The 26,542-nt window shown below is 44.4% G+C and overlaps 2 protein-coding genes across 5 annotated transcripts in view; one reads left to right on the top strand and one right to left on the bottom strand.

Annotated features, from left to right (window-relative positions):
- cubn (cubilin (intrinsic factor-cobalamin receptor)) overlaps positions 1-11,082 on the top strand; it is a gene marked incomplete at both ends in the record, with an annotated part of 64,604 nt that extends 53,522 nt beyond the window's left edge. Inside the window, 13 exons of the mRNA XM_079260186.1 lie at positions 772-928; positions 1,226-1,375; positions 1,475-1,660; positions 2,740-2,869; positions 4,610-4,827; positions 5,004-5,203; positions 5,380-5,542; positions 5,711-5,919; positions 6,394-6,538; positions 6,720-6,901; positions 8,529-8,694; positions 8,891-9,126; positions 10,975-11,082. Of these exons, the coding sequence (XP_079116312.1) occupies positions 772-928; positions 1,226-1,375; positions 1,475-1,660; positions 2,740-2,869; positions 4,610-4,827; positions 5,004-5,203; positions 5,380-5,542; positions 5,711-5,919; positions 6,394-6,538; positions 6,720-6,901; positions 8,529-8,694; positions 8,891-9,126; positions 10,975-11,082 (2,250 nt within the window). The remainder of the gene's footprint in view (positions 1-771; positions 929-1,225; positions 1,376-1,474; positions 1,661-2,739; positions 2,870-4,609; positions 4,828-5,003; positions 5,204-5,379; positions 5,543-5,710; positions 5,920-6,393; positions 6,539-6,719; positions 6,902-8,528; positions 8,695-8,890; positions 9,127-10,974) is intronic.
- A 2,181-nt stretch (positions 11,083-13,263) lies between these two features.
- Positions 13,264-17,126, bottom strand: itprid1 (ITPR interacting domain containing 1). 4 transcript variants are annotated; one of them, XM_079259918.1, is made up of 4 exons: positions 17,050-17,126; positions 15,753-15,880; positions 14,389-14,500; positions 13,264-13,598 (listed from the first exon to the last, which is right to left on the bottom strand). In XM_079259918.1, exons 1-4 carry the CDS (start codon positions 17,071-17,073, stop codon positions 13,317-13,319), a joined length of 546 nt encoding a protein of 181 aa, XP_079116044.1. In that variant the 5' UTR covers positions 17,074-17,126; the 3' UTR covers positions 13,264-13,316. The 4 variants fall into 4 exon arrangements, with proteins under 4 accessions (XP_079116044.1, XP_079116043.1, XP_079116045.1 ...); XM_079259917.1 differs by having other exon boundaries at positions 17,018-17,103; XM_079259919.1 differs by lacking the exon at positions 17,050-17,126 and adding an exon at positions 16,823-16,964.
- Positions 17,127-26,542: the final 9,416 nt, after the last annotated feature.

The raw sequence follows: 26,542 nt of genomic DNA, 5'->3' as shown, positions 1-26,542 counted from the left end.
CAGATGAGGACATGGAACAATGGAACTAATATCAAGACCAGGCCAGACAGGAGGAGGAAGAGAAGGAACCATCAAGGAGGTATAAACCCTACTTGGTGTTTTACTGACAGACTGAAGAAGACAACTCTGTGTCTAGTGGAGACTGTACCAAGACTCTGGTCACGGCTGGACAGGAACAAGAACTGAGCATGGCAGCAATGGAGTCTGGATTTGAGATATCCCAAAGAGATTTCTGAGACAGTCCAGGACATGGCAAGGTCATGGACACACCACAAGCTGGAACAATGTTCAGGAACATCTGTACTGAGTTCAGGCTGGAAGTTCCAGGATGAAGATAGGAGACACCATCAAAGGTGAAGGTGAGTGATAAGAGCTGAGATTCTGCAGCTCTTCAGGATCCCTCAGATGATGACAAACTGGGGATGGTGAACCAACCTGTGATGGTTGACAAACCACAGAGGAGGTGACAGACATAGAAATCCTGAAAGACAGAAGATGGAAGATAAGAAATTTGGAAACACACCAAGAGCTGAAGGGGGAAGTTGAGAAGAAGAGGTGAATGATGTGACAGAATCACAGCACTGGGGTCGAGGCCTCCAAACTGGGAAAGTGGCTCCACTCCCAGATGGGAAACTGTGGCAAACCATCAAGCTCCCAGGCTTCTGGTGAAGGACTTGAGTTTGTGAACACGTGAAATGGTTTTTGTCATGTTAAATCTATTGTCCAGGTAGCAACAGTTTGCAAGTCAGTGTGCACTGGTAATGTCTGCAGGTGTGGGCGGGTCAGGCTCAGAATACTGATGATCTACTGGCAACCGGCTGTGGTTCAGTAGCCCCGGGACCGGTCATCGCTCCATATAACATCATTACAAGTCGATTCCAGTCTACTGAAACTACTGGCAAGGGTTTCTCCCTGTCCTTCACTACAAGTAAGAATCAGAATGATTGACCTCCAAATCACTGACACCAATAATCTGTAAGTTAATAGATTGAAATGTCTGGTTCCTGATGTTCAAAGCTAGACATGAATGGTTTTTGTTGTGCCAACAAGGTGTCATTTTCACTAAAAAGGCATCAGTCAGCTGAATTTTCACTGATTCAAGTTCCTACAAGTCTCTCAAACACAACCTACATACCTCAGAGGGGATTCTTGTCGTGTTTGACCATCCACACCTCCTCTAGCCGTGCCAGAGTCCCACCAATACCGTTTCTCCTCTGTTCACCAGGGTGTGGGGCCAACTTCACAGCGCCTACTGGTCGTGTGGTTTCTCCAAACTATCCAGATAACTACCCCGACCGCTCCAACTGTAACTACACTATAGATGCTGGACTGCAGACTGTGATCATCCTCACCTTTAGTGTCTTCCAAATAGAAGGTAAATCTTGTATCAGCAGTGTCGATAAAGAATAACAACAGAAGATGTCTCTCCTTTTCTGTAATGAATGATTTGTTTAAAGAAAAACTTCTTTCTCAGCACACTCCACCTGTAGTTATGATGGTCTGAAGATCTACAACCTGGCTACGGGTGGATCTCCTATTGCCACTGTATGCGGTACCAACATCCCTGGGCCCTTTTTCACCTTCGGCCCCATGTTACTTAATTTCTACTCAGACTCTGTCATCACACACCGTGGCTTCATGGCGGAATACAGAGCCATCCGTAAGTAATGAAGGAATGAATTTAGAGGCATGTCATGAGTGCTAGTGAGTCCTCTTCATCTGAATCTTCTACCGACCCCTTAAACATGCACTTGGTTAAAGTGTCTTTATGATGTTATTTCTAGTTTTCTGAGCTTTCCACAGTGTTATAGTGTTGAATTCTCATCAAGCATTTATCACCTTAATGCATGTTTGAGTTTTCCAGCACTCTCTACGTTTGGTTTCCATGGCAATGGAAGCAATTGGTTTCAGAGAGTTTTTTCTACTTAGAAATTCTAGTGACATCCCGGGGGAGGAACTCAGTGATTGGTCATCTTCTCTAGGTTGTGCACGTTTGCTAGAAGAAGGCCACGCCCACCTTCACTGCTCAGTATAATTACTCCTAGCAGTTGACCAATCAGACGCAGCCGCAGGCAGGGCTTAGGGCGGAGCTTTCTCTGTTGGCTTGTTTCTGGCAGAGGCTGATCCGAGAGGATCAATTCAAGATGAATGAAGGGATTTGTGAAAAATGATTGATTATTTCTTACCCTCCTGGACTTGCATATTAAAATAAATTAGACTGAAATGTGCATAGCAGGGGGTGGCTGGGGCTCAGGTGGTAGAGCTGCTTGTCTTGTGACCTGATGGTTGGCAGTTTGAGTCCTGCTCCCCTATGCTGCTGCTGCAGCCCAGAGGAGGATGGTTTTCTGAGGGCCAGTTCCAAGCCCAGATAAATGCAGAGAGTTGCATCAGGAAGGGCATCTGGCGTATGCGACATGTGCCAATTCACCCGAGCACTGATTTGCTGTGGCAACCTCTTGAAAGGGACAAGCCGAAAGGGGAACAACAAAGACTGAAGGATAAAGCTATCTTTTTTGCAATCTAAGTTAAATTAGATTACAGTTATTAGCTAATTGACATTTGTTTTTTCAGGCTTTAAAAAAAACCTCATTTCATATTTGTTCAGACAGTGAATAAAAACATTGTATTTAGAAACTATACAATATATCTGTTAGATTTATAATGGAGCCATAATGCTGTACAAAGCACATATTTATACAATATGTATGTGTGTTTATGTGTGTGTATGTGTATGTACAGCATGTGGAGGTTTCTTCAACAGTACTTCAGGAACAGTAAGCAGTCCAGGACTTTCCATGACCAATTACCACCACAACATCAACTGTACCTACCATATTATGGTCCAGGCAAACAAAGTGATTGATCTCAAGTAAGTCTACCTGTATTACTTCACTTGTTGGACGAGTTAAATGTATAGTATATTCCACATGTAAGAACAGAAATCTCTTGCTAATGGCTGTTGGGATGGTATCTGGACAAGAAGAATCCATGCAGAGATTACAAGTAATGGGTGTGAAAGAGTTGAGAGTCTAAGATTGGCCAGTAAGTCTCTTGGTTTTATTTCTTGGTTTAACCCGGGACCTGCTGTCAGGTTGATGAAAAAATATTCCCAGCTTACCTTTGCTTTGATTCGCTTTTACTCAAACCACCTGGACAATGTCATTCAACAACTGCCCACTAGGGGTGATATTCTCTGAAACAACCGCTGATCAAGAAAAAAGAAGAAAAAAATCAGTCTCATTGATTAGCCAGAACAGAAAACATCTTGTTTAACACAAGTAAACACTGAAGTAACGATAAACTTTTGCAGTCCAGTGTCTGGTTTTATGTTTGCGTGATCCAGTTTCCACCAGAATGTATCCAGCAGGAGAAGCAACCAGAGATCCCCATGTTGATCTACATCACATCCTCGTTTTCTTCTTTAAATTCCCCATTAGATTACACACTGAGAGAGAACAAAACCAGGAGTCCCCAGTTTTCAAGCAGACCAGTTTTTACTTCTTTGATACAAACCAAATGAGTGTTCACAAACCGACTCCAAACAAACTGTACTATCCATGGAATTGGACCACTAGTCTTGCCTAGTCTTTTGTTGTTTGAAACTGATAAGTGACTAAAGTAATTGTGACAAACTGATTAATAATCAGATAGAATCTGTTGATGTAAGGCAGAAGAGATGGAAGAAAAGTGATGCAGCATTGTAGTAGTGAAGGTGGCTGGATGGTGGAACTACTGAGGTTAAGATGTAATGGTTAGCACAAATGGAAGATAGATTTGGGGGGCTTGCGGGGAAGTTGTAGTAGTATTAAATGGAGAAAGAAGAGTTTAAGAATGTGTATTGTGATAGATATACACCCCACTCTGTCTTATCCCAGATTCCAGGTGGGATGGATTCCAGTCCCCCCACAACCCTGAACTGGAATAAGTGGGTGTAGTCATTGGATGGATGGAGGGAAGGCTGAATGGGTTTAGTCAGTAGAATAATGGGTGGGTAGAGGGATTGGATGAAAGGCGATAGGAAGGAAGAGACAGGTTAAGGGGAGTTATTGGTGGTGACCGAGGGTCCAGAGAAGGTGACGCCATAATGTTCCTGGTAATGGTCTTAGAGGAAGATGGCTGAGATGAGGATGTGGGAAGTAAACATGTGATGGGCTGAAACATCCTACATTTTGATCAGAGTAGTTGAAGGGAAGGCGGTTTTGCTTCAGACCACGCTGGTCTAGTATCTGATGGTTTGATGCCTACCTCAAACTGGAGGCTACCAATCCAACTGTGCTGCCACAGTGTTGTAGAGGGCTGCTCTGGAAGGGAGGTCAGGAAAGCCTGTGGCTTGGTGAATGATCATGAGTCTGGGAAGAGAGACGCCCTAATATCTGGCTTGGATTGGAGAAACCTCGTTGGGTGCTTAGACCAAGGAGCGTGCAGAGAAGATTAGTTCTGAGTGGGTCAACCAGGCATAAATTAATTTAAGGAGTGGATGAAGTGTGGCCCTGTTCCTGAACCAGATTTATGTTGTAATCAGCTCCCCTCCAGTAATTTAAAACTGTGTAACTGACTCTGTCAGTATCACCCAGTAACACAGAGGTAAGGACCTTCTTTCTGTGCACAGGTTCAACACCTTCCATCTGGAGGCATCCTCTTCATGTGTCTTTGACTATGTTGCTGTTTATGATGGACCAGACACCTTGGCACCCTTACTGGGGAAGTTCTGTGGTACAGTGCTACCACCACACCTGCGCTCCACCACCAACCAGTTATTCATCGTATTCAGGACAGATTCCTCTGTGAACGGGATTGGCTGGAGGGCTACTTACCATCAAACACTGGGTAAGTCAAGTATGGTCTCGGATTAGAATGAAGAACCTGCTTTGATGTTTTACTCTGTTCACACATGCTTTGTTTTTTATGGACGATACAAGCCTGTATTCTGTATCTCTGGTACAACAACACTTGACTCAGATTTCTGATTGAAGAAGAGTTATTTTTCTCTGAACTGCCTGCAGGTCCAGCACAGGGATGTGGTGGCTACCTGTCCACACCTATGGGCATGTTTGGGTCACCAGATCCAAACCTGGATGGACGCTATGAGCCCAGCATGAACTGTGTATGGACCATAGAGATGCCAGTGAACAAAGTGATAAATCTGACCTTCAGCTCTTTTGACCTTGAGAGTTCCTCCACCTGCCGCTATGATTATGTCAAGGTGAAGTCACTTAAATATGAATGAAAATGTACACATTCTGCTTATTTTATACAAAAAGATCAAACATGTTGGTATACTCTCTGTGGGGTCATAACTATAAAACATCAACAGGAAGTGTAAAAATTGTATCTTTGTGGTTTTCTGTTAATGTATGAAATATGTGTATTTCCTGTCAGATCTATGATGGTGACAACATGAACTTCCCCTTGACTGGAACATTTTGTGGGGTGTCCACCCCGGGGTACTTTGTGTCGAGTGGAAACTTCCTGACGGTGCAGTTCGTCACTGATAGCTCAGTTCAGAGATCTGGCTTCAACGCCACCTACAGATCATTGCCAAGTGAGTTTCATCTCTCAGAAATACACTTTATAGAGAAGGTGTGAGGATATAATTTGAAACACAGGACTGTACTTATGTCTAGAGGTTGAAGGCCCAAAGTTCCAGAAAACTGCCCTCTGTGTTATACTTGTACATTTATAAATCATAACTGTGTCTGTTCTTCCTCAGTGGTTTGCGGTGGGACCGTCAACGCCACAACAGCCATACAGACCCTGACTTCACCCTCCTTCCCCAGTGTCTATCCTCCGTACACCAACTGTCGCTGGATCCTGGATGCTCCTCCCCAGGAAACTATCTACATTTCAGTCCAGACCTTTGTACTACAGCCCAACCAGAGTTGCTCCACAAACTACCTGGAGATGAAGGACTGGCCATTGGTGAGTTCACATATCTGCTGGACCAAAATGATGAGGTTTTGTACAAAGGATCAAAATACTGGGTGCTCCAGGTGCTTTGGTTTGGTCATGCAGCACCCTGTCTTAGTAAACTGGTGCAAATTGTGCAAAATTACACATTTTAAAGATGGGAGGCTTAAGTTTTACTGAATGATTTAACACGGCAGAAGAACCATTTATATGTGGCTCAGGAACAGTAAACCATACCAAAGCACAGTTGGGGAATGTCTCATGTTCCACTTTTATGTCTCAATCATCATGTTTCTGGTTTTCCCTTGTCTGCCAGTATCAGAACAAAACCTTTAAGAGTTTCAGATCTGAACCTTTGAGTGACCTATGCTTCCCTGAAACACGAAATTTAGTGAAATTGGGACAGCTTTGGCCTCAGTCCAAACCAGACTTCTACACCAGTTTGTTGAACAGCTGATTGTTACAACAAGCTTCTTGTGTTTTCAGGGAGACTACGGGCAGTCATATAAGTTCTGCGCATCAGACGGTCATCCACCAGACTTTTATAGCTATGGCAGAACAATGCTTCTGCACTTCAAATCTGATGTCTTCATGACAGGAAATGGACTCAGTTTGAGCTTTCAGGTCACCAGTAAGTCTCTGTGCTATACTTCTAGCCATAAAGTGCAGATTATTATAGTCTCCCTCAACAAATCGTGTCCCCTTCTCATCCCTTTAAAAATTGCATAGTAAGCTGTAAAATGTCAGAATGGTGAAAGTTGTTACACCTGGTCTCTGATCAGCAACATAACAAAGGTCTTGGTGTTCTCCAGGCTGTAGCCGAACTTATGAACAGGAGTATGGCTACCTGAAGAGTCCAGGTTGGCCTGATATCTACCCACACAACATGGACTGCACTATCATCCTGAAGGCTCCACAGAACAGCTACATCTCCTTCTTCTTTAACCAGTTTGACCTGGAGAGCCACAGCAGCTGTAACTTTGACTATCTGGAGGTAAGCAGGAAAAACATAGTAACAGGATAGATTCATCAGTAACTTGCACAAAAATTAAGCTTCATGTTTTGTGGATTTTTTTCTCTCCTTTAATAAAACTAGTTAATGTTGTATTAAACATAGATGGAAAGCCGGATTAGTTTCCTTTTCAGCCAGGTAAAACTGATAAGATGGAGCTGAACAATACAGGTAAACGTGGGTCTAGTGCACCATCCTCACACAGTCTGCCTGGTTAGAAAGATAAAGGTTGTATAATACGTACTGCTGAGATTATTAAAAAAAAATAATCCAACAAACACTAACTTCCTTATTTACCTATATCCTCTTTAATTACTGGTTATGACAACAACAAGAGTAAAACACTGACTATAGTTTATGGACAGCTATTCAGAAACTACAATACATTATGTATTTTTGTATTCAAATTTTTCGGACTGGAGGTATGCCAAATTCCCACATGGAAGAGAAACTGCCTTGCACATACATCCTCTGTAAACAATGACACTGAGTTATGGCTAGTGGACCGTATGACCAGCAGACATTACATCCGCTAGTCATACCGTCTGCTAGCGGACGGTATGACTAGCGGACGTTATGGCTAGCGAATGTTACCGCTAGTGGACACAATGGCTAGCAACAGAATAAAGGAAAAACCAGAACTTGAAGACTCTCTTCCGTCATTAAAATCTCCTTTTTGGTGGCACTTCAGCTTCCCAATGAAGTATGTAAATGTTCAAAGACAAGTGCATCACATAAAAGCAGTCTATGTTGAAGAGTCGGTCCCTCTATAGCCACGCCCCCTGGACGTATGAAAAGAAGGTTCTGGAAGAATTGTATTCGAAGAAGGAAATCACTGGGGAGGGCATGAAGCCTTTTTTTCTAGCAGAGGTTAGTGTGTTTCTAGTTTAAGGAACAGTAAAAAAGAACTTCCTTATATGTGAAATGTTCTGATAAGTTTAGTCTTTATACAAATACTGCAAAGCTAGTTGATGAGTTTTTACTTTAATACAGACTTTACCTGAAAATGTCCAATTCATGCCATGTTTTATCAACAAAAGCTGTCATAGTCCTGCAACTAATCATATATTACAACTTAGAATGAATTATTTGTATTTTATTCAAACATCCCTCTTTCCTTTATAATATGTAAATGCGTATACTGTCCATTAAAATAGAGCAGATATATCTCTATATTATATATTTATTTATTTAAGAATCTTTCATTGAAGAACTTACTGGAAGCAGTTTACTTTTATGGTTTTGTTTTTAATTTAATGTCATTCAGCATGTTCCTGCTTACACCAAAGTCAAACAGTTTTATGTTTTACATTTGTTTCTTTAAAGTACCGAAAAAGGACCGAACCATGTCCTTAAAACCAAAGTATGCAGATAACTGCTGGAAAGTCTCCAGCTTCCCCCATCCCTAAACTGGAATTAGTGGTTTAGAAAATAAATTCATGAATATTTTTAAGAAAATTAGAAGTAATTTCAGGGGTTCACTGAAGCTTTTATTTATCCAGTATAGATCTATTCTTATTATTATTCTACAGTATGTATGTGCTTGCTCTGATCTGTGTGTGATCTGTCGTGGCATTACTAAACACTAACAGTGTGTGTTGTTACTTAGATCCGAAATGGAAGTACAGCAGACTCTCCTCTGATTGGTCGCTTCTGTGGCGGTGTTCTTCCCAACCCCATCTTCCCGCAATCCAACCAGCTGTACATACGCTTCAAGAGTGACTTTTCCCAGGCCCGCGATGGTTTCGATGCCACCTGGACGTCTTCTCTTCATGGTGAGAATGAAACTGCTTCTATAATGTAGTTTTAAACCAAGTTTCCATCAATCATCCAGTTTTATTCAAACTCAAACTTGTCTCCAGCAATTTCCTTCAAACAAAACATGTGACATCAAGATGGAAAGTAAGGATGCTCTCATGTCTGTGCTGCTGTTTACTGAGACGACTGGATGCTTCTCGCTGTGTTCCTCAGGTTGTGGTGGGACTCTGTTCGGTGGCCATGGCTCACTAGCAAGCCCCAACTACCCAGGAAGCTATCCCAACATGAGTCATTGTGAATGGAGCATCAAAGCACCCAGAGGTCGGGTGGTGACCGTCACTTTTGCCCAGATCAGTATTGACGACCCAGGAGATTGTCAGAACAACTTCCTGAAGTTGTATGACGGCCCAGACACTTCCTCCCCACCTGTTGGACCTTATTGCGGATTGGTAAGTATCTCAAGTCATTACATGTCTGACGGGTTTTACAACCAATGAACCAACAACTAGTAGGTCATAAGGAATAAAACTTTGTAGAATTTCACTGAAGCTTCTGTGTTTATAGCTAAATGTTACTCCCTGCAACCGCTGAAGAGACCTGCTTTCAAATGCAAAACCTTATTTGGCGGCTTTCTTAGGACATGTTCACACCAGCCTTTTTCGAATTCCAGTTTGCTGGGAAAGTCGTTTCATTTGGGGTTTTCTTTATGCAGAAACAAATTCTAATGCAGATCAAATTATACATGAATGTGGGGCAATAAGCGGCTTTGAAAGGAGAAAATATCTCACGGTCAGACATGAAAGAACTCAGGTTCAGTTCAGGTAGAAATCTGATTGAAGCATAATGACTAGGATCTGATGCAGCTCCATGTTTAACTGTTACTTACTAGAAACCAAAGCTGTTCAGCATTAACCAATAGATAAACCAGTTTTCTTCTTCACTGGTTGTCTAGTCTTCAATAATTCTTGATGCAGTGACTCATCTGGCGAAGAGTAAAACATGTCATTTAAAAAAATCGGATTAGTTCATGAAGTGCAGCTTGAACACATACTCAGTCTGGAAGAAAGACCCGCCCCCAACTGAACTGATTACCCAATACGACCAAGTCTGGTGCATCCTGGTGAAGACAGCCCAAAGACCCATTTCTGCTCCTTTACATCCGTAAAAAAGGGACGTCGTCATCCTTGTCCTCATGCTTCCACCCGTCTTTTATGTTACCATAGTGATTACGTCAGTTCATCCACTAGTGGGCAGTGCTGAGCCCAGAGTTCACCTCCACATTTAGACATCAGTTGGTTGCAGTTCTGCACCGCTATAAAACTGTTTCCAACCATCAGAAAACACAAGAAGAATAAAGCCGTGAAGTTTTTTCTATTTTCAACTTCTGCATATTCTGCTGGTGCTTAATATTCTTCCTCTTCTTCTTCTTTGGTTTGTTCCTTTCTCCGGTTGTCCGTCAGCTGTACAACCCAACGCTGCCCCCCGTGGTTTCCGCTGGTATTGCTCTGTTTTCTGCATGAAGTGACGAAGAAAACTGACTAAATTACGCTCATAACCGACCAAACAGACGGACAAAACTCTGCGTCCTGCTGCGTTTCTGTCTTCTGCGTCGAGCGTGAATAAAAAATAAATGGGACACACAAATGCTGAAACCCGCAGTACATCCACCATTTTAACAGTGAATGAAACAGCACACACACACATGCAAATACAACACTCCTGACTTTCAATCTGGAATAAACATTGGCAAAAAAAGACGTGTACGGCTGTATTGCTGTAAACTCAGTGGTGTTTGATGCTACTGAAGGAAGCGGTGATGTTCGTTAGTCTGCAGGGGGGCAGCGAGTTCCTCCCCCAGCTGGAGGAGATTAAGTTAGCATGTCACCACAATGTAGTTTTTAGTGTTGATTAGTGTCTGGGTATTGTCTTTTTTTTTGTTGTTTTTATAGTGCTGTCATTTTGTCTTGAAAATCTGCCTAAACTTTAAACCTGACCCAACTAATCCTCCGTCCTTCAGACTCAGACAGTTGAGACAGATGGGACAGCTGTCTGGTATCTGTAACCGCTAAAATAAGCCAATATCAACTTTGATTTAATGAAACTACCTCAGGGGAAACCAAAGCTAATGCCGGACAGTCAGAAAACCTCCTTATTTCAGCATGGAGACGGTGTCGTGCTGACTGACTAAACAACCAGACTACCTAGTTAACATACCAGTGTGTTATCCCATCTGTCTTTCAACAATAATGGATGTTACTAACACGCTGTCCTGCTGGGTTCTCCTGTCTGTCCTGCAGGAAACCAACATCGCCCCATTCACAGCCTCGTCCCACCTCGTCTACATCGTCTTCCAGGCCCAGCAGCCCACCGTACCGTCAGGGTTCAGACTCACCTGGAGCAGCTGAAACACCACCAGCTTTGCACAAACACAGAACTGGTTACAGATTTCTAAATCCACCACATTCAGCTGTTCTGTGAGACGACAACCCAACAACATGACGATGAGTTAGAAAATCTGCTAAAAGAACCTAAAGTTCATCCTGATGTTTGGTTTGAATGTTAAAACGTATTTAATGCACTTTTATTTCTACTGAATAGAAGAATGAATGAAGTTATCTTGATGATTTTTATGTGTATTTATTGAATGAATAAAACGATAATCATGTGTTGATTCCAGTGTAAATATAAGTAGCCTGAGAACTTTGTCATGAACTTTGAAAGGACAAATAAAAGATGAGTTGTGAGCTGTCAGCTTGTTTTACTGTAAGTTACACGAGCAAATCCAGAGCGTACAAGTTCTGGACGAGGAACGAACTGAAGACTCATCAATGTCAACTTTACAGGGACAAATCATGTCTTACAGCTGCAGTTAATGTCTTCACCTGTCCTAAGGCCTCAGGCACAGTCCCGTTCCTCTCTGGTTTGTCCTCCCAGACTTTGTCCTCTTTGGCTTTGTCCTCTGGCTTCTTCCACTCTAGCCCTCTTAGAGAATGTCCTCAGAACCAGTGCCTGTGGTTGGGCTGGGAGTTGCCATTCAGACGCCGTCCTCGATGCGTGTAGCTGAAACACTACAACAGAAAATGTCCCAGCAGTCCCAGCACTCCCAGTTTGGGGCTGTTTTTACTGCTTTTCTTCACCATGACTCAGAGCTGCCAGGAGGAGGTGGAATTATGTGGATGCAAAAACAGTGATTCTGTGAACGTCTTTGCTCCCGGCTCTGGATCCTGTTTGCTTATCGGGATGACATCATCATGCACCTGCTTCATCTGGACCAATCAGGAAGCACTTTGAGCATCCTGTTCATTTCTCATCGTGTTCTGTTATGTGAGAAGATCCATAACTTCCAGGTGGAACCTCCACACACACCTGGATTTATGGCTAGCTAACAAACAGACTGAAAGGTTGTGTGTCAGCAGAACTGGAGCACCACAAGGAATTGTCCTCTCACCACTTCTCTTCACACTGGTCCCCTCAGACTTCCTGTACAAGTCTAAGTCCTGTCATCTGCTGAAATACTCTGATTACTCTGCAGCTGTGGGAGTATCAGTACAGAGAGCTGGTCAGTCGGTTTGTCAGACGCTGCAGAAACAAACACCTCGTCTTGAATACAGATATAACCAAAGAGAAGATTGTCGACCAGTTTACTCCAAAAAAAACCTTTAACTTTAGCAGATTTAAATGTAACTTTAAGCTGAAACATAGGAGTTTATCTGTCAGAGTAACTCATGTATGTGCACACGGTCTTCTGACTCTAGACCAACCTACTAACAGCGTGCACAGACCCCCACCCTCATACATCACCAGTCCATATGTAGATGCTGGTTAATCTGAGAGTAAACGTACCTCATGCTGGGATGCGGTGGAGTCTGCAGACATTAAATCAGGGTGTAGTGGAGACCATCTTCCTGTCACATCCACCCCTACCGTGTGGATAACACGGCCACATCTCTCACCAACACGTGGGAAAGTTTAAGTTCCTTTTGCATGACGTTTATAAACCACAGCGTCTGTATTTTGGACTTTGGTCTCATTTAAAAGGAGAAAATATTTAATTTTAAATATACAATAAATACGTTTCCAACCTTAAAGCTGTTTCTGACTCGTTTTGATGCCACAGTGATGCATATGGTGCACTTTCTGCGACGGCTGTTGTCCTGCAGCATCATGAAGCTGAGAAGCCACTTCACACTATTCTATTCTATTCTATTCTATCGATCAGTCATTTAGCAGATGCTTTTCTCCAAAGTGGCTTGCCGTCTTTGGGGGAGAAAAGCTGCCAGACTTGGGCAGCCACACAGTCAACGCGCCTGAAAACAGGAAAGTTTCGGACTTTAAAACGGCTTCGGACTCTTTCCGATGCTCTTTGTAAAACCAGTTCTGTTAAACTGCTTATTCAGTCCTCCAGCTGTCTGTCTTATGCAACCGTACCTGTCTCGTACAGCACATCTGCGTCATCACGTCCTCCACGTGGTTTTCAGCCTCTGTCAGGAATAGTAATTCACAGAATCCTGCAGTCCTTCTTTGTGTTTTTATTAGTGATTTACACAGATCTCCAGGTTGTTTTCTACTAAATAATGAAATGGGTATGGTTGTGCTTTGGCCTCAGCCTGTGGTAACTCCTGTACTCATGTATTTAGCATTAATGAATGCAGGATTTTCCTACTCTCTGCAGGAGGCTGAGGAAGTCCAGCTTGTCTGTTGCAGGGGAAGAAGGACCCTGACCCTCTGACATAGATGCAGGAGGTGCCTGTGTGGCTGAAGTCCTGCTGTGCATAATCCCGGTGGAAACATGCCCATCCTGCAGCAGGCGGTTTGAACTGGAAACTGTCCCGTTGGGGAACAGACTTGATGTGGGGACAGTCCATGGCAGTAAAACTTGAGAACGAAGTAGATGCTGCTCATCCAGCAGGGTGTGCATCTTCTGTCGGAAACATGATTATCAGAGATGTGATTACAGCGTTGGGTAAAGTAAAGCAGCAGCAGAATGTTTTATCCAGCTTCTCTGTCCAGTTTAACCAGTTACAAGCTCAACTCCACCTCCCTGCTCCTCACTGAGCCAGTCTGAACTTGGCTTTCCTCTGTTGTTGCTGTCCGTTAGCGCACTTCTTCACGTCATATGCAGAATATTTTCTGCAAATGATTTTCTAAACAAACACGCAGCTCCTCAACCCACAGCGTGCAGTAATCACACAACATGTAGTAAACATGTGCTAAATATGTGCTAAAAGTGTGCTAAGCGTGTGCTAAGCGTATGCTAAATGTGTGCTAAACGTGTGCTAATTGTGTGCTAAATGTGTGCTAAGGTTTGTTAGACATGCGCTAAACATGTGCTAAACCTTTGCTAAATATGTGCTAAACGTGTGCTAAACATAGGCTAAACATGCGCTAACAGTGTGCTAAGCATGTGCTAAATGTGTGCTAAACATGTGCTAAGCATGTGCTAAATTTGGGCTGAACATGTGCTAAACATGTGCTAAATGTGTGCTAAGCATGTGCTAAACATGTGCTAAGTGTGTGCTAAACGTGCGCTAAACATGTGCTAAACATGTGCTAAATGTGTGCTAAGCGTGTGCTCAGCTGGCAGAGACGGCTGCCTCGTCTCCACCAGATCGAGCGGCTGACTGAGGCCACGCCAGCGAGGTGGAGTGCCGCTCCGCCATGATGAGGATCCAGATTCAGTCGGGACACAGTGTCGATGGCGGAGGACTTACCGTCTTCAGGCTTTCATCGTCGTGATGGACCAGCTCTCTCAGCTGCATCTCCAGCTCTCCCGCCTCCAGCTTCACTGCACTTCGCAGCTTCTTTAAAGTCTCAACATCCTCCCTACACACACACACACACACACACACACACACAGCAGATGCAGATGTTGGAAGACCTCCTTTCCCCAGTGCATATGAACTGGTTCCATGACAACAGGAGTTAACAGCTGGGAAAAGGGACATGCAAACTAGCATAACTCTATGTTTACTTGCTGACATGGAAACGTGTATAAATGACACGTTTAAACAAAGTTTATTGCATATTTTGTAAAATGAGAATGTGCTCCAAGCAGATTCATTCGTCGCCATTCTGTCAGATTAAACACAAATTAAATTACCATCACACCCAATAAAAAGCAAACATGAGTGGGAATTAAACCATTTAAGTGTCGCGCTGATGAAGGCTGAGGGCAGCAGGAAGCTTCACACGCAACGCCAGGGCTTCCAGAAATATTCTATTTATCTGCTCCAACAAACATGAACAAAACTTCATCTTTGATTCCAGAGAAAACATAAAATGAAACCAAAATAACTCGCATCCAAAAGTCAGATGATGCTTAAATGTGTTCAAAATGAGAAAAGTTTGACTCTTTTCATTTTGATTGTATAAATACCAAAAACTGCAGGAACTGATGTTAGAGGATCATAAATGCTTTGTTTTCTTTCCAGTTTGTTACCCAGTAACTCCTGTGTTCATGGTTTAGCAGGTTCATCCCAGCGTTCCCAGTGATAACGAAGCAAATAGCTCCTCTAACCCCGAGGCATTGAACAAACACACCATGTTTCACACACACAAAGCAAAAACAGGCTTTTCCTCTCCGCTGGGTCCTAACCCGCTCCCTCAGGCGGATAAGTTTCAGGAGTCCTGGTGAATTTTCTCATCGTTAATCGTTAAATATTGAACAAATCTCTTCTTATTTGGTCCCACTTCATCCAACAGGTAATAACTACTGAGTATTTTCGCAAATCATCTGTTTCTTCAGAGGAAAGCACTGAAAACGTCCCTGTTTGACTGGAGCTGTCAAACACAGAACATATCCCTGTCATTGTTCTCATTTTCCTGCTAAAGACGACTCTTTGTGGGGATTTACACAGACACCAGGCTTCCTGACCTTGTTGGATTCTTACGAACATGCGTGATGAAACTCATCTGTTATATCGACCGTATCAGAGGAGATTAGATAACCTCCATGTGTTTAATAGCTTCTTTATCCAGACATGATGTTAAACAGGTCAGTGTAAGGTGGAGGTCCGTGGATCAGAGCGAATGTTGTGAGTTTCTGATGAGAGTTGTGCATGATGAGCTGCGATACCTTTCAGTAGCGGAGAGGATGCCGTAAACTGCTGCCTGCTCTTCACAGGACCGCTCCTCAATGTCACTGAAGACCAAACAAAACTGCTGCAGACACAACATCATCTCCTCCAGTTCGTCCAGAGAGTACTGTGGAAAACAAACACGCCTTATAACCATGACAACAGCAACACCACAAATACGAATAAATAAACACAAGCTGCTCCTTCTCGTCCTTTTCATCAATTATTTCCAGGTTAGGGGGTTTTTACAGATATTTTTGCTGCGTTCCTCATGTTTTTTCCACTCAGCTGCGTGTCCCACATGGACCCGCTGTTTGTTCTGCTTCAGCAGTGTCAGAGGAGAAAAACTTAACCTGTGCAGCTAACCGCAGTTCAGACCTCACGCCTAAAACCTGTTACATACTCCACGAGAAGCGAGACCTTTTTTCTTGTTCTCGAGGCTCCGAGAAGAGAATGATGTCATTTTGTTCTCGTGGACGTGTTTGAGGACAGTTCTTGACACACCGGGCTGCAGAACTTTTTTCTTGCGGGGCTGCGAGAAGTATCGTGTGATTGGTCGGACATGTGAGGTGGGCGTGGTTAACACAGAGAAAGCAGGAAGTGGAGTTGCTGCTTCCGTGTGTTTGCTGTTGCTGGCAAAACGGATTGTTTTGATAAAACAGCTGATCGAGGTGGTGAGAAAGTACCAACATTTTTACATGTGGCATTAAAACACTCGGACCCCGCCGCGTGCACGACCCGCCCTGCCATGGACGTAGCTGCTCGTTAAATATGAAACTAGAAACTCGGGAGAGCGGAAACCTCCACCAAGCACAATGTTAAAGAATCCTTTTAAAACATTCCTGGATCCAAACGGTGATCCGCATCACCACCAGAATTTAATCATTTCTTCATTTTTACATTTGCAACAACTCTTGAAATATTTATAAAATCCCTCCGTAACCTTTTAAGTTATCTTAAGCAAAAAGACGCCGGGGAAACAGCCTCCTCGGCGGAGGTAAAAACCGGGTTCATTGCACATAAAGCAGACATCGCCCCCCCCCCGCAGTGATCCCTCCCCGCTGCAGACCTGCTTCTCATGGAGTATGTATGGACCTGCCGAACAAGACGTTTTTTCTTGTTCTTGCAGCCTCGAGAACAAGAACTCAGCTCTTGCTTCTCGTGGAGGATGGAACAGGCCTTATGCTAAGTGGACACTGTGTGATTCTAGAAATCTGACTGTCGGGGAAATGCTCCCACTGCATGACCGGTTTGTCCCTCGTACTCTATCTGACCCGACGACATGTGTACTCATACTGAACAACTGCTGTCAGCCACCATTATTGACAACCACGACTAGTTGTCGGAGTCAGTCGGCGTGTGACGGCACGACGTGCTCGAGTGTGAACAACGTAAAACAAAGGTTCCTAGTTCCTATGACAACCACAGCGTGCCTGACAACAAGATGGCGAGCAGGCAGCAAGTTGTTGCAGTTGTGTGCGCTGAGACAAAATAAAAAAAGAAAACCTCGTGTTCTCTCCGTAGCTCTACTAATCTCTCTTCTAGCAGCTGTGTCCACCGCACACGTCTGAAGTTGGGGTTGCCCACCGTTGTTTAAAGCTCCACCGGTGTCTTCTGCGCAGGTGCGAACGTAGAATCGTGACGTAACACCGCTCACACTGTACGAGCGACGTCGAACATTTCTGACATGCCAGAAGTTCGATCGCGACGTCGCAGCATCATCGTTAGAACGTAGCAGCAATTTATCCTTCCTCGTGAGTGTTCTCACACTGTACGCCTCCCGACTGGACATCCCGATGCTACGATGTTTCCACGATGATGCAGCGTGGTCTGCGACAGCAAAATCGTGGTGAAATCCCCTTAAAATTGCACAGTGTCCGCCCGGCATTACACATCTGGCACTGCTGTATCTGAAAACATCGGCAGTATCAATCATCTCATTATATCATCACCTAGATCAGGGGTGTCCAGCTCTAGTCAGGGCCACAATCCTGCAGCTTTTCCGTGTATCCCTGTTCCTTAGCACAAGACTCAAACTAATTAGTCAGTGTGCAGAACTTCATAGGCTGTTGGATCAATTTATTGGGAGCCAGGTGTGTTGGAACAGGAATACACTGAAAACCTGCAGGACAGCGGCCCTCGAGGACTGACTTTCAGCACCCCTGACCTAGAAGTTGTTTACAGACCATCTTGGTTTTGTTTTTACATGTTCTGTATAAATAAACATGACCAGTATTTACAAAAGCTTCCAGATGTTTTCGGCATGAAGGAAGTCGCTGTCGCCGCGTGCAGGATGGGGGGTTGGAGCTAAGTCCAGATGCCATCCATTACTTATGTAGCAATGGGGATGTCTCTCTAATGTATTAATGTATAAATATATGCCAATATTGCCGTCTTTAACTTATTCCTCCTTTTTTCCGCAGGTCTTCCTGAATAAGTGCAGTTGTACATGTTGATCTGTCTTTCCTGTCGTCTCCACCCCAACCAGTCGAGGCAGATGGCTGCCCTCCCTGAGCCGGGTTCTGCCGGAGGTTTTCTTCCTGTTAAAAGGGAGTTTTTTCCTTCCCACTGTCGCCACGTGCAGCTCAGGATGGGGGATTGGATCCAAGTCATGACTCGATGCAATCAGTTGGTTTCTATTATAGGATATGTATGAATTGGCTTGAAATGATGTGTATGTAAAGTGTCCGGAGACAACGTTGTCGTGAAGCGGCGCTATACAAATAAAGCTGGATGAATGTTTCGTGGTAGAAACAGTGAAATGAAGTTACTCACAGGAACGTGTCCTGAGCGCTGCCTGCTGTGGGACTTCTGTGGACACTGATGTCCACAGTGGCAGCAGCAGGCCATGTTCACCGTCTGGTTCGCTTCCCACAGCCTGTCCTGGTCTGCATTGTCATTTGTGTCCGCATCCTCCTGGACATCAGTCCAGAGTCCTGACACTGTCTCGCTGTTCCCGCCGGTCCTGGAGATGTACTCGTGAGACCAGCGCTGCTGAGACCACAGAGGGCCTGGTGGGGGTACGAGGAAGGACCCTGAACGTGTCCAGCTGCTGGGGATAGTCTGAACAGAACGATGCAACGACTTCTTGGTGAGATTTATGTGCTGCATCCGAAGGTCTGCCCACGACTGGACGGCGCGGAGCGGCGTGGAAGTGTCCAGATGGAGATTTCTCTGGAGATTATTAAGATGTGACTTAGTCCGATAGGGGACGTCCTTCCTACTGACGATATGGGAGGACAGAACTGAAGACATGGAGACGGAGACAGAAGGAATGGGTTGTTTGGGGTTAGGTGATGGGAAGGGAGGAGTTCTTTCTCCAGTGGTCTGATCAGGGGCGGAGGCTGCTGAGGAGGATCTGGGAGAAGTCAGAGCTTCGGCTGGGGAGGGGAGGGAATCTGAAGCAGGAATACAAGGAAACTGAAATCCGTCTGAACCTTCAGGGCTGCTCAACTCTTGGGACATGGAGCTTACACGAACCGGTTCTGCCCAGTAGACCTGTTCGTCGGTATCCAGCTGCTGACGAAAGGCGTCCACATCTCCGTGTTCACCGTCTGAGTCGTCCACTGACGTTTCTAACACCACAACTAGGCCCTCCGGCGTCCCAGGGCTGGCTTCTCCTGTCCTCCTGCCATGAAACTGTGAAACTGAGGAGCTGAGGAGCGAATCGATCTGTGTGCTGTTCACTTCCATGTCAGAGTTTCCTCTGAACTCTCTCTGCTTTGTTTTAACTGAATGCTCATCAAGCAAACTACTGGTCTGAGCAGCTGCTCTTATGTCTGCATGTGTAGAAGTCTGAACATCAGCTTGTCCCTCATGTTTATTCCAGCTCTTCTGCAAAGTGCCATCCTCGTTCAGCGACATGGGAGCCATTTTTAAATGAATATTATCGACAGAGGACGCTGGAGGAGAGCCTGAATTATCACAAGATATTATTTCCTGTTGGGGCAAAGGTCTCCCAGCCTGTTGGAGGTGGTCTGTCAGATCTGAAAGACGTCCATCCGCTGGACGTTTCAGGCTTTCTGGATGAGCAGGAGGTGTAGAGGCAGCGGAGATCATCGTGGGGTTCCCGTCCTCTAACGTAGAGACGTCTGGAAAGACTGAGGATGGAGCAAAGGGATTGTTGACGTTCAGCTGACAGGAATCATCCGAGAGGCCGTCCGGAGGAAGGGAACAGACATCCTCCTGACCGTCTCCAGGACTGTCTGACAGAGACTTGATCAGTGTCTGGGGGACCAAAGAGGGCGGACAAAGACAGCCGTGAGAAGAGGGATGTAAATATGGAGACGACAGACACGGAGATGACAACCAAGCAGAGGCAGAGATGAAGGTCTCAGCACACTGTTTGCTCCACGATGTCCCAGTCAAGTCAAGCTGACACTGGTGGAAGTTTGGTGACGGAGACGAGTCCGGCAAAGAGAAGAGAGAAAACGTCAAGCCGGTTCTGTCTTCAGAGTCATGAGAAACAGCCTGGGCTTTCTGGAACTCCTCTGAGATCCACCAGGCAGGTTTGTTGTCTGAGACAACCGATGGCAGAGCCGTAAACTGGACGTGAGACTCGGGTTCAGATGGGGAAATGGGTGGAGGCTGAATCCGAATGGTTGGTGTCTTGTTGTTTAAAGTTTGTAGGTCAGACTTTAAAGTATAAGACGGAGAGGATTCTGGTGAGGAACTGGATGAAGATGGGAGATGTTCCACAACAGAGGAGGTAAGAGAGAGGGATCGGAACAGAGTCGACGGAGAGGTTCCTGGATTCCCACTGCTCTGGTTGTCAGTGGTCCATACCGACAAGCCGGAGACAACCTGCAAGCAGACAACACAGACAGTCAAACTACAACACGATAAAACCTTTAACATGCAACCAGTTTAACCACTCGGCTTGTTCTGGACCAGATTTATGAAGCAGATAGTGTGAGACCACCGTCCATGTTCTGTCTCGAACAGTAGAGGACTTTATCCGACCTTTCCAGCACAGATTTCTCTGCTAATTCTCAACGTTAATATGGACCTGCATGTAAACCTGGTCCTTTGTGAGAATCACAGTTCAACATCTATTTAATTGTGTGAGTTGTAAGAGACGCTAACGAGCGTAAAGAGAGGAGACCTTGACATGGTCTGGCCCTGGGCGAGCCAGCTGAGGGATGGTGGTGGTAAAGGGCTCCTCTAGAGAACCACCGCTACCCGACTGGTAGCTCTCATTCGGTGTCAAACTCTGCGCTGCTGAAACACACAAGACAGAAAAAACAGAGGAAGAGCGTGTTGAATAAGTTCAGGATTTTCTGGTTTGTTATGAACCAACAGATCCCTTAGGTCTACTTTCTGTTCTGAGTCAGAACCAAACATGGAGGCAGAGTTCAGCTTTTCTGCAGATGAGGGACAAACTCCCAGAAACCTGCAGGTCTGCTGAAACTCTGCTGCTTTAAATCAAAATTAAAACTCTTTACATGTCTTTTATCAAAGCAATTTCACTCCTCACGCTGGAACTTTTATTTTATGTATTTTCATTCATTCATTATCCTAACTGCTTGGTCCAATGAAGAGTTGCGGGGAAGCTGGAGCCTATCCCAGCAGTCTTTGGGCTAAAGGCAGGGTACACCCTGGACAGCTCGCCAGTCCATCACAGGGTCACACAACCACTCACTAGGGGCAATTTAGAGTAACTACTTAGCCTAACATGATGTTGTTGGACAGTGGGAGGAAGTACCCGGAGAGAACCCACACATACACGGAGAGAACATGCAAACTCCACACAGAAAGACCACTGACCAAACCTTGCCCCAGCCAAGGATCAAACCAGCGACCTTCCTGCTGTGAGGCCACAGTGCTAACCACTATGCCACCGTGCAGCTCGTTCATGCATTTTATCTACTTTTATTTTTGCTTCCTACATCCTGCTGTAATTCTTTCAGTGTTTTAATGTAAAGTGCTTTGAATTGTCATGTGCCCAACAAATAAACCTGCTTTGCATGTTTATGTTAACTAAATTCAGAAAATGGTTGACCAGATGAGATTTACTTGTTAATAACTCATTTAAGCTCCCAGAGTTGACGTCTGTCTCTGTTCATGTCATATGTCAATGCCCTGGTCCTCCCTATAGACCCATCTATGCCTGACCCAGAAGACAGATGGATGGACACGTTCGTTTGTCTCCTACATCTTTTACACGCATAATTTGGTACGTTTTCAGGGACCGTGCAGATCCAGAAGTACCACAGAAAACCAGAGGCGCGGTGTCGAGCAGGATAGCGGACATGAGAGTAAACATCAGTGAGAGGAACAAACCAAGAAAAAGAAGAGAAACTGGAAGAAACAACAGATGAGGCTGAAAACACACCATGAACCCGGTATCAGCTGTAAAGCTGTTGTTACATTGCTGCCAATTAGCAGAATTAAAATAAAATATATATTTTAATGATGAAAAATGAAACAATTTGTTTTAAGACCAACCTGGATCTTCTGTTTCTCCAGTGGAACCTCCAATAACACCATATCCTTCAATCCTTTGGGTCTAGAATGATACGTGACATGGTATCATGTTAATAACTTGTAAAAGCTGTGAACACAGTAGAGACTGATTGGTTATTAACTTGATCTATTTCATACAGTAATGCAGTCCAATGCAAACGCCCAGAAATAATGAAATAGTATATGGATGGTACAAGTTATGTAGATGATAGATGTACATTTATTAAACGGCTTTGGGTTCGTATTGAGTGACTTTAGATCCAGGTGTCATTCTGGACAAATAAGAGTCGGACATAAAGTCAGTGCACTAGTGCATAGTGACAGAAATAAAGCTGAGTCAGATGGTAAAGGTGAATTTAGAGATCCTGTTGGTACAGCGTTTCACTGTGGCTGGATGGTTACGAGGTGGGTGGGGACCGTAAGGTGAGGACAGGAGGAAGATCTGAGTGGAATATATGGTCAGGCGGTGAGGTACCACAGTATCAAATCAAATCAAATCAAACTTTATTTCTTGAGCACTTTCATGCCACAGGCAACACAAAGTGCTTTACAGGATAAAATCAAGTCATAAGGATTAAAACAAACAGTAGATAAAAAGGCATTTAAAAATAATAGACACAAGCTCTTTCCACACACTCACACACACACACAAGGACACAGAGCAAAGAACCCACCCACATTCCCCGAAAAACATCATTCCCTGAATACTGTCTCTTTAACTGAATTCTGGTTAATAAAACAACTAAAAACATTAAGTAAGTGATAAAAAATTCTGACTTGGTGCTGATTTGAGGAAACAATACCTCGGGATCCATCCACACCAGGAGCCAGTCCCCCGCATGCTCATAGGGGCCGCTGCCACAGCAACCGCACAACTCCCAGGCAGCAACGGGGCCACCCCGCAGCCGTGAAGCTGCAGTGGTGGACCCCGCGCCACCCAAACAGCAGCGGTCGCCATGACAACAGCCCCCAGACCAAACAGGCAGGGCCCCCAGCGTGCAGGATCCCCATAAGGAAAACACTGGAGTTAAAACCAGAAGATGAATAACCTTAAGAAGCAGTAAGAAATAAGAGCAACAATAAAAGAAAATATACATATATACATAGAAGGACTTCACAATAATGTATTAAAAATAAGAAATCTAATAAAATATTTTAAAAATAAATAAATTAATAAATGAAGTAAATTAAGATAAGTAAATAAAGTAAAATAAAATTCAGTTAAATGCTAAGCTAAAAAGGTGTGTCTTGAGCCTCTTCTTAGAAACATCAACAGTCTCCGCGGCCCTGAGGCTCTCTGGCAGGCTGTTCCACAGTCCAGGACCATAACAATGGAAAGAGGTCTCACCGTATGTCTTAGTTCTGACTTTAGGAACCACTAAAAGGCCAGTAGGAAACAAACAGTTCAAGAAAAAACAGATATAAAATACAAAAAAGAGGAATAACAACAGCAGCAATCATGACTTTTTACACACTTTAAAACAATGTTATGATAAAGAATGATAAAGATACATACATACTAAACATGTATTGTATGTACTGGGTTCTACCTCTCCTCTGCAGGACTCTTTAGGTGTGTGTGTGCAGACGTATGTAAGTGTGTGACATAAGACAATGAATCAATGGTTTTGGGACTGTCACACGAACACATCAGTTACTAAATACAGTGATCAGGGATAAATCTCGGAAACTAGAGATAAATGCAGATGGTTAGGTTATAAAACTAACAACAGCTTTCAAAGATACCATTCACACCAGCCCCAGTTCATTGCTGGGAAAGTCTACATCGTTTGGGGGACACGGTCTCTGGTCACCGCTTCTCGTGGTGTGGGTAACAGGTAACTTTAAGCAGCTGTGCCTGACACTGATATGAAGTCTCTGGGAAGCGTAGTTTGAAGGCCAGCAACCAGTCTGTCGTTTGGTGCTTGCTTGACTGGGATGTGATGGTCATCCATTACACCAGGGATCCCCAACCCTGGTCCTGGAGGACCATTGTCCCGCAGGTTTTCCAAGTGTCCCCTCTGCACCACACCTGGTTTAAATCAGTGTGTATTCAGCAGATGTGTGCAGAGCTTGTCTGAGTCTGAGTCAGGTGTGTTCCAGCAGGAGCACCTGGAAAACCTGCAGTTCTTGAGGACCAGGGTTGGGGATCCCTGCACTACATGACCTCTGAGTTCACATAAACTCTCCGGAGGCCAAGCTTGAATTATTTTTAAGAGGAACCTTTTCCCTCTTAGCAGTTTCAGGGATTAGTTGAAACCCACTGCAAATAGTTTGCAGCAGTTATACTCACATGTTGGTTTTTAAGGTTGTGAAGTGTCTTCTTTGATGCTTGTCTAAACAACGCACTTATGCGGCTCCTCCTTTCCTGGACGTCCAAAGGCAGGTCTTTTCCTTTAAGAAGGGAGGAGGAAGACCCCATAAAACTGGAAAAGCCCTTAGTTACCAGCTGGAGAACCTCAAGCTGCCTAAAACGATCTGAGAAAACAGGAGAACGTCTGAGATCAACAACAGGCTATTTTCAGAGATGAGACTATAACTTTATCTCATAGCTGTAATATCTATCATGCACAACATAACTTCAATTCAAATATAATAAATACTGATCCCTCAGGGAGAATATTACTGACTCTGCATACTTTAGTGTTGTATTATTACTGCTGCTTGGTAGCTACTAATTGTAAAGAAAAAAATATTAATTCATCAGTTGGCAGTGATATTTTATATACTCAGGCATTTTAGCATAGTTTACTGAAGTCACTGCTTGAACTGCGACCTTATCAGGGTGGAGGGGTTTGCAGGTCCCAGTGGTCCTAGGAGGTCCTTTGTCTGAAGTTTGTCCTCAGTAGGATCACCGTAAAGAAATAGGTCCTCAATCAGGGAACATGCAAGATTGGGTGAGAAAGACCTACAAGGAGCAACAACTTTGGAGTCTACTCTGCCCTGCAGGAGAGGCCATAGAGGTCAGTGTGACCTGGATGGTTGTTGAAGGCGGGGCCTTGGAGGTTTGATCCTGGGCTTCAGGAGCTGCCTTTAGGGATGTGGAATTGTTGTGTTGTTATTGGACTTCTTTGCTTGTAATGATTGTCCATAATGATGCCATGTTCAAGCACAAGAATATGCACCTGGCACCAGGTCATCCTGGGCTGTGCTTCGACAGTCGACTTTGTAATTATGTCGTCGGCTTTCTGGCTGCATGCCTGGGAGACCCAGATAAAGAGATGGATGGAGCTGGTTCTAATGGTTGGGCGGTTGAAGGCCTAAATTTGTGAGGGTCTGCTGGAAACCGAGGTCCTTGTCAAATGAGCTGCTACACCCATCACAGGCAGAAATTTGACTGCATCTCCAGGAAAACTGGGAATGCCGAGTCTAAATGGGCCATGTACTGTTGATGCAGGTGACTGGAGATGTTGCTGTAAAGTGGTTGCGTTTAAAAAAAACCCCAAACCTGCTGGGAAGACACTGGCGATGAGGCATGATGCCTGTGGGACTCAGAAGCAGCTGGCAAGTACAAGTTGGACACATGCAACAGAGCTTTGGCTGTTTGGTAAGGCCATAGAGGGTGACTTTGGTGGATGAGGTGGTTCTTTTGATAGTTATACCTTGAATTCAAGAGAAGCAGCGTGGTTTTCCTCCTGGTTGGGCATTAGTGGACCAGTTTTGCACATTTAGCAGGATACTGGAGTGTCCCTGTGGAGAGTGCTTCCGGATTATGTTGTGATGGACCCTCTGGTAAGAATCATCTTGTCCTTTTACAACCAACGTCATAACTTGGTTCACATTTTTAGCAGTAAATCAGATCCATTACTGGTAGGTGTTGGAATATGCCAAGGCTCCTCTTTGTCACCGATCTTTTTATAATGTTTTTGGATAGAATTAGTAGGTTCAGCTGGGGTTGAGGGACTCTGGTTTGGCCTCAGAATTAGCTCTCTGCTTCTGTATCTGGTCAGTTTCCTTTTACAAACAATTCCAGAGTTAAATCATTCATTTTGTTTCAGAGTAACCTGACATTTATTCTCCTACATGAACTAAACAGGCAGTCAGATGTTCCTGATCAATGTCAGAGTACACTACACGAGAAGGAAGATGATGACGAGGGCACAGAAATGTCGTCCAACAGATCACAGTGCTTTAACATCAACTTACTGCTGACATCTGGGTTTTCCAGATTCAGACGATCCTTCTGGGCCTCCAGAAACACCTGGATTGTTATTCCTCTTGCGTAAGATTGAAAATTGAGAAATCTAGTTGGAATGCGTCCAGAGAGGTCAGGTTCATCACAGCCAAAGCCAAGATCCAGGAGGATCTCTTCTGGGTCATCGTT

This window comes from Telmatherina bonti (genome assembly GCF_933228915.1).
Source record: "Telmatherina bonti genome assembly, chromosome: 20".
NCBI lineage: Eukaryota > Metazoa > Chordata > Actinopteri > Atheriniformes > Telmatherinidae > Telmatherina > Telmatherina bonti.
This window is presented reverse-complemented; position numbering and strand designations above follow the sequence as displayed.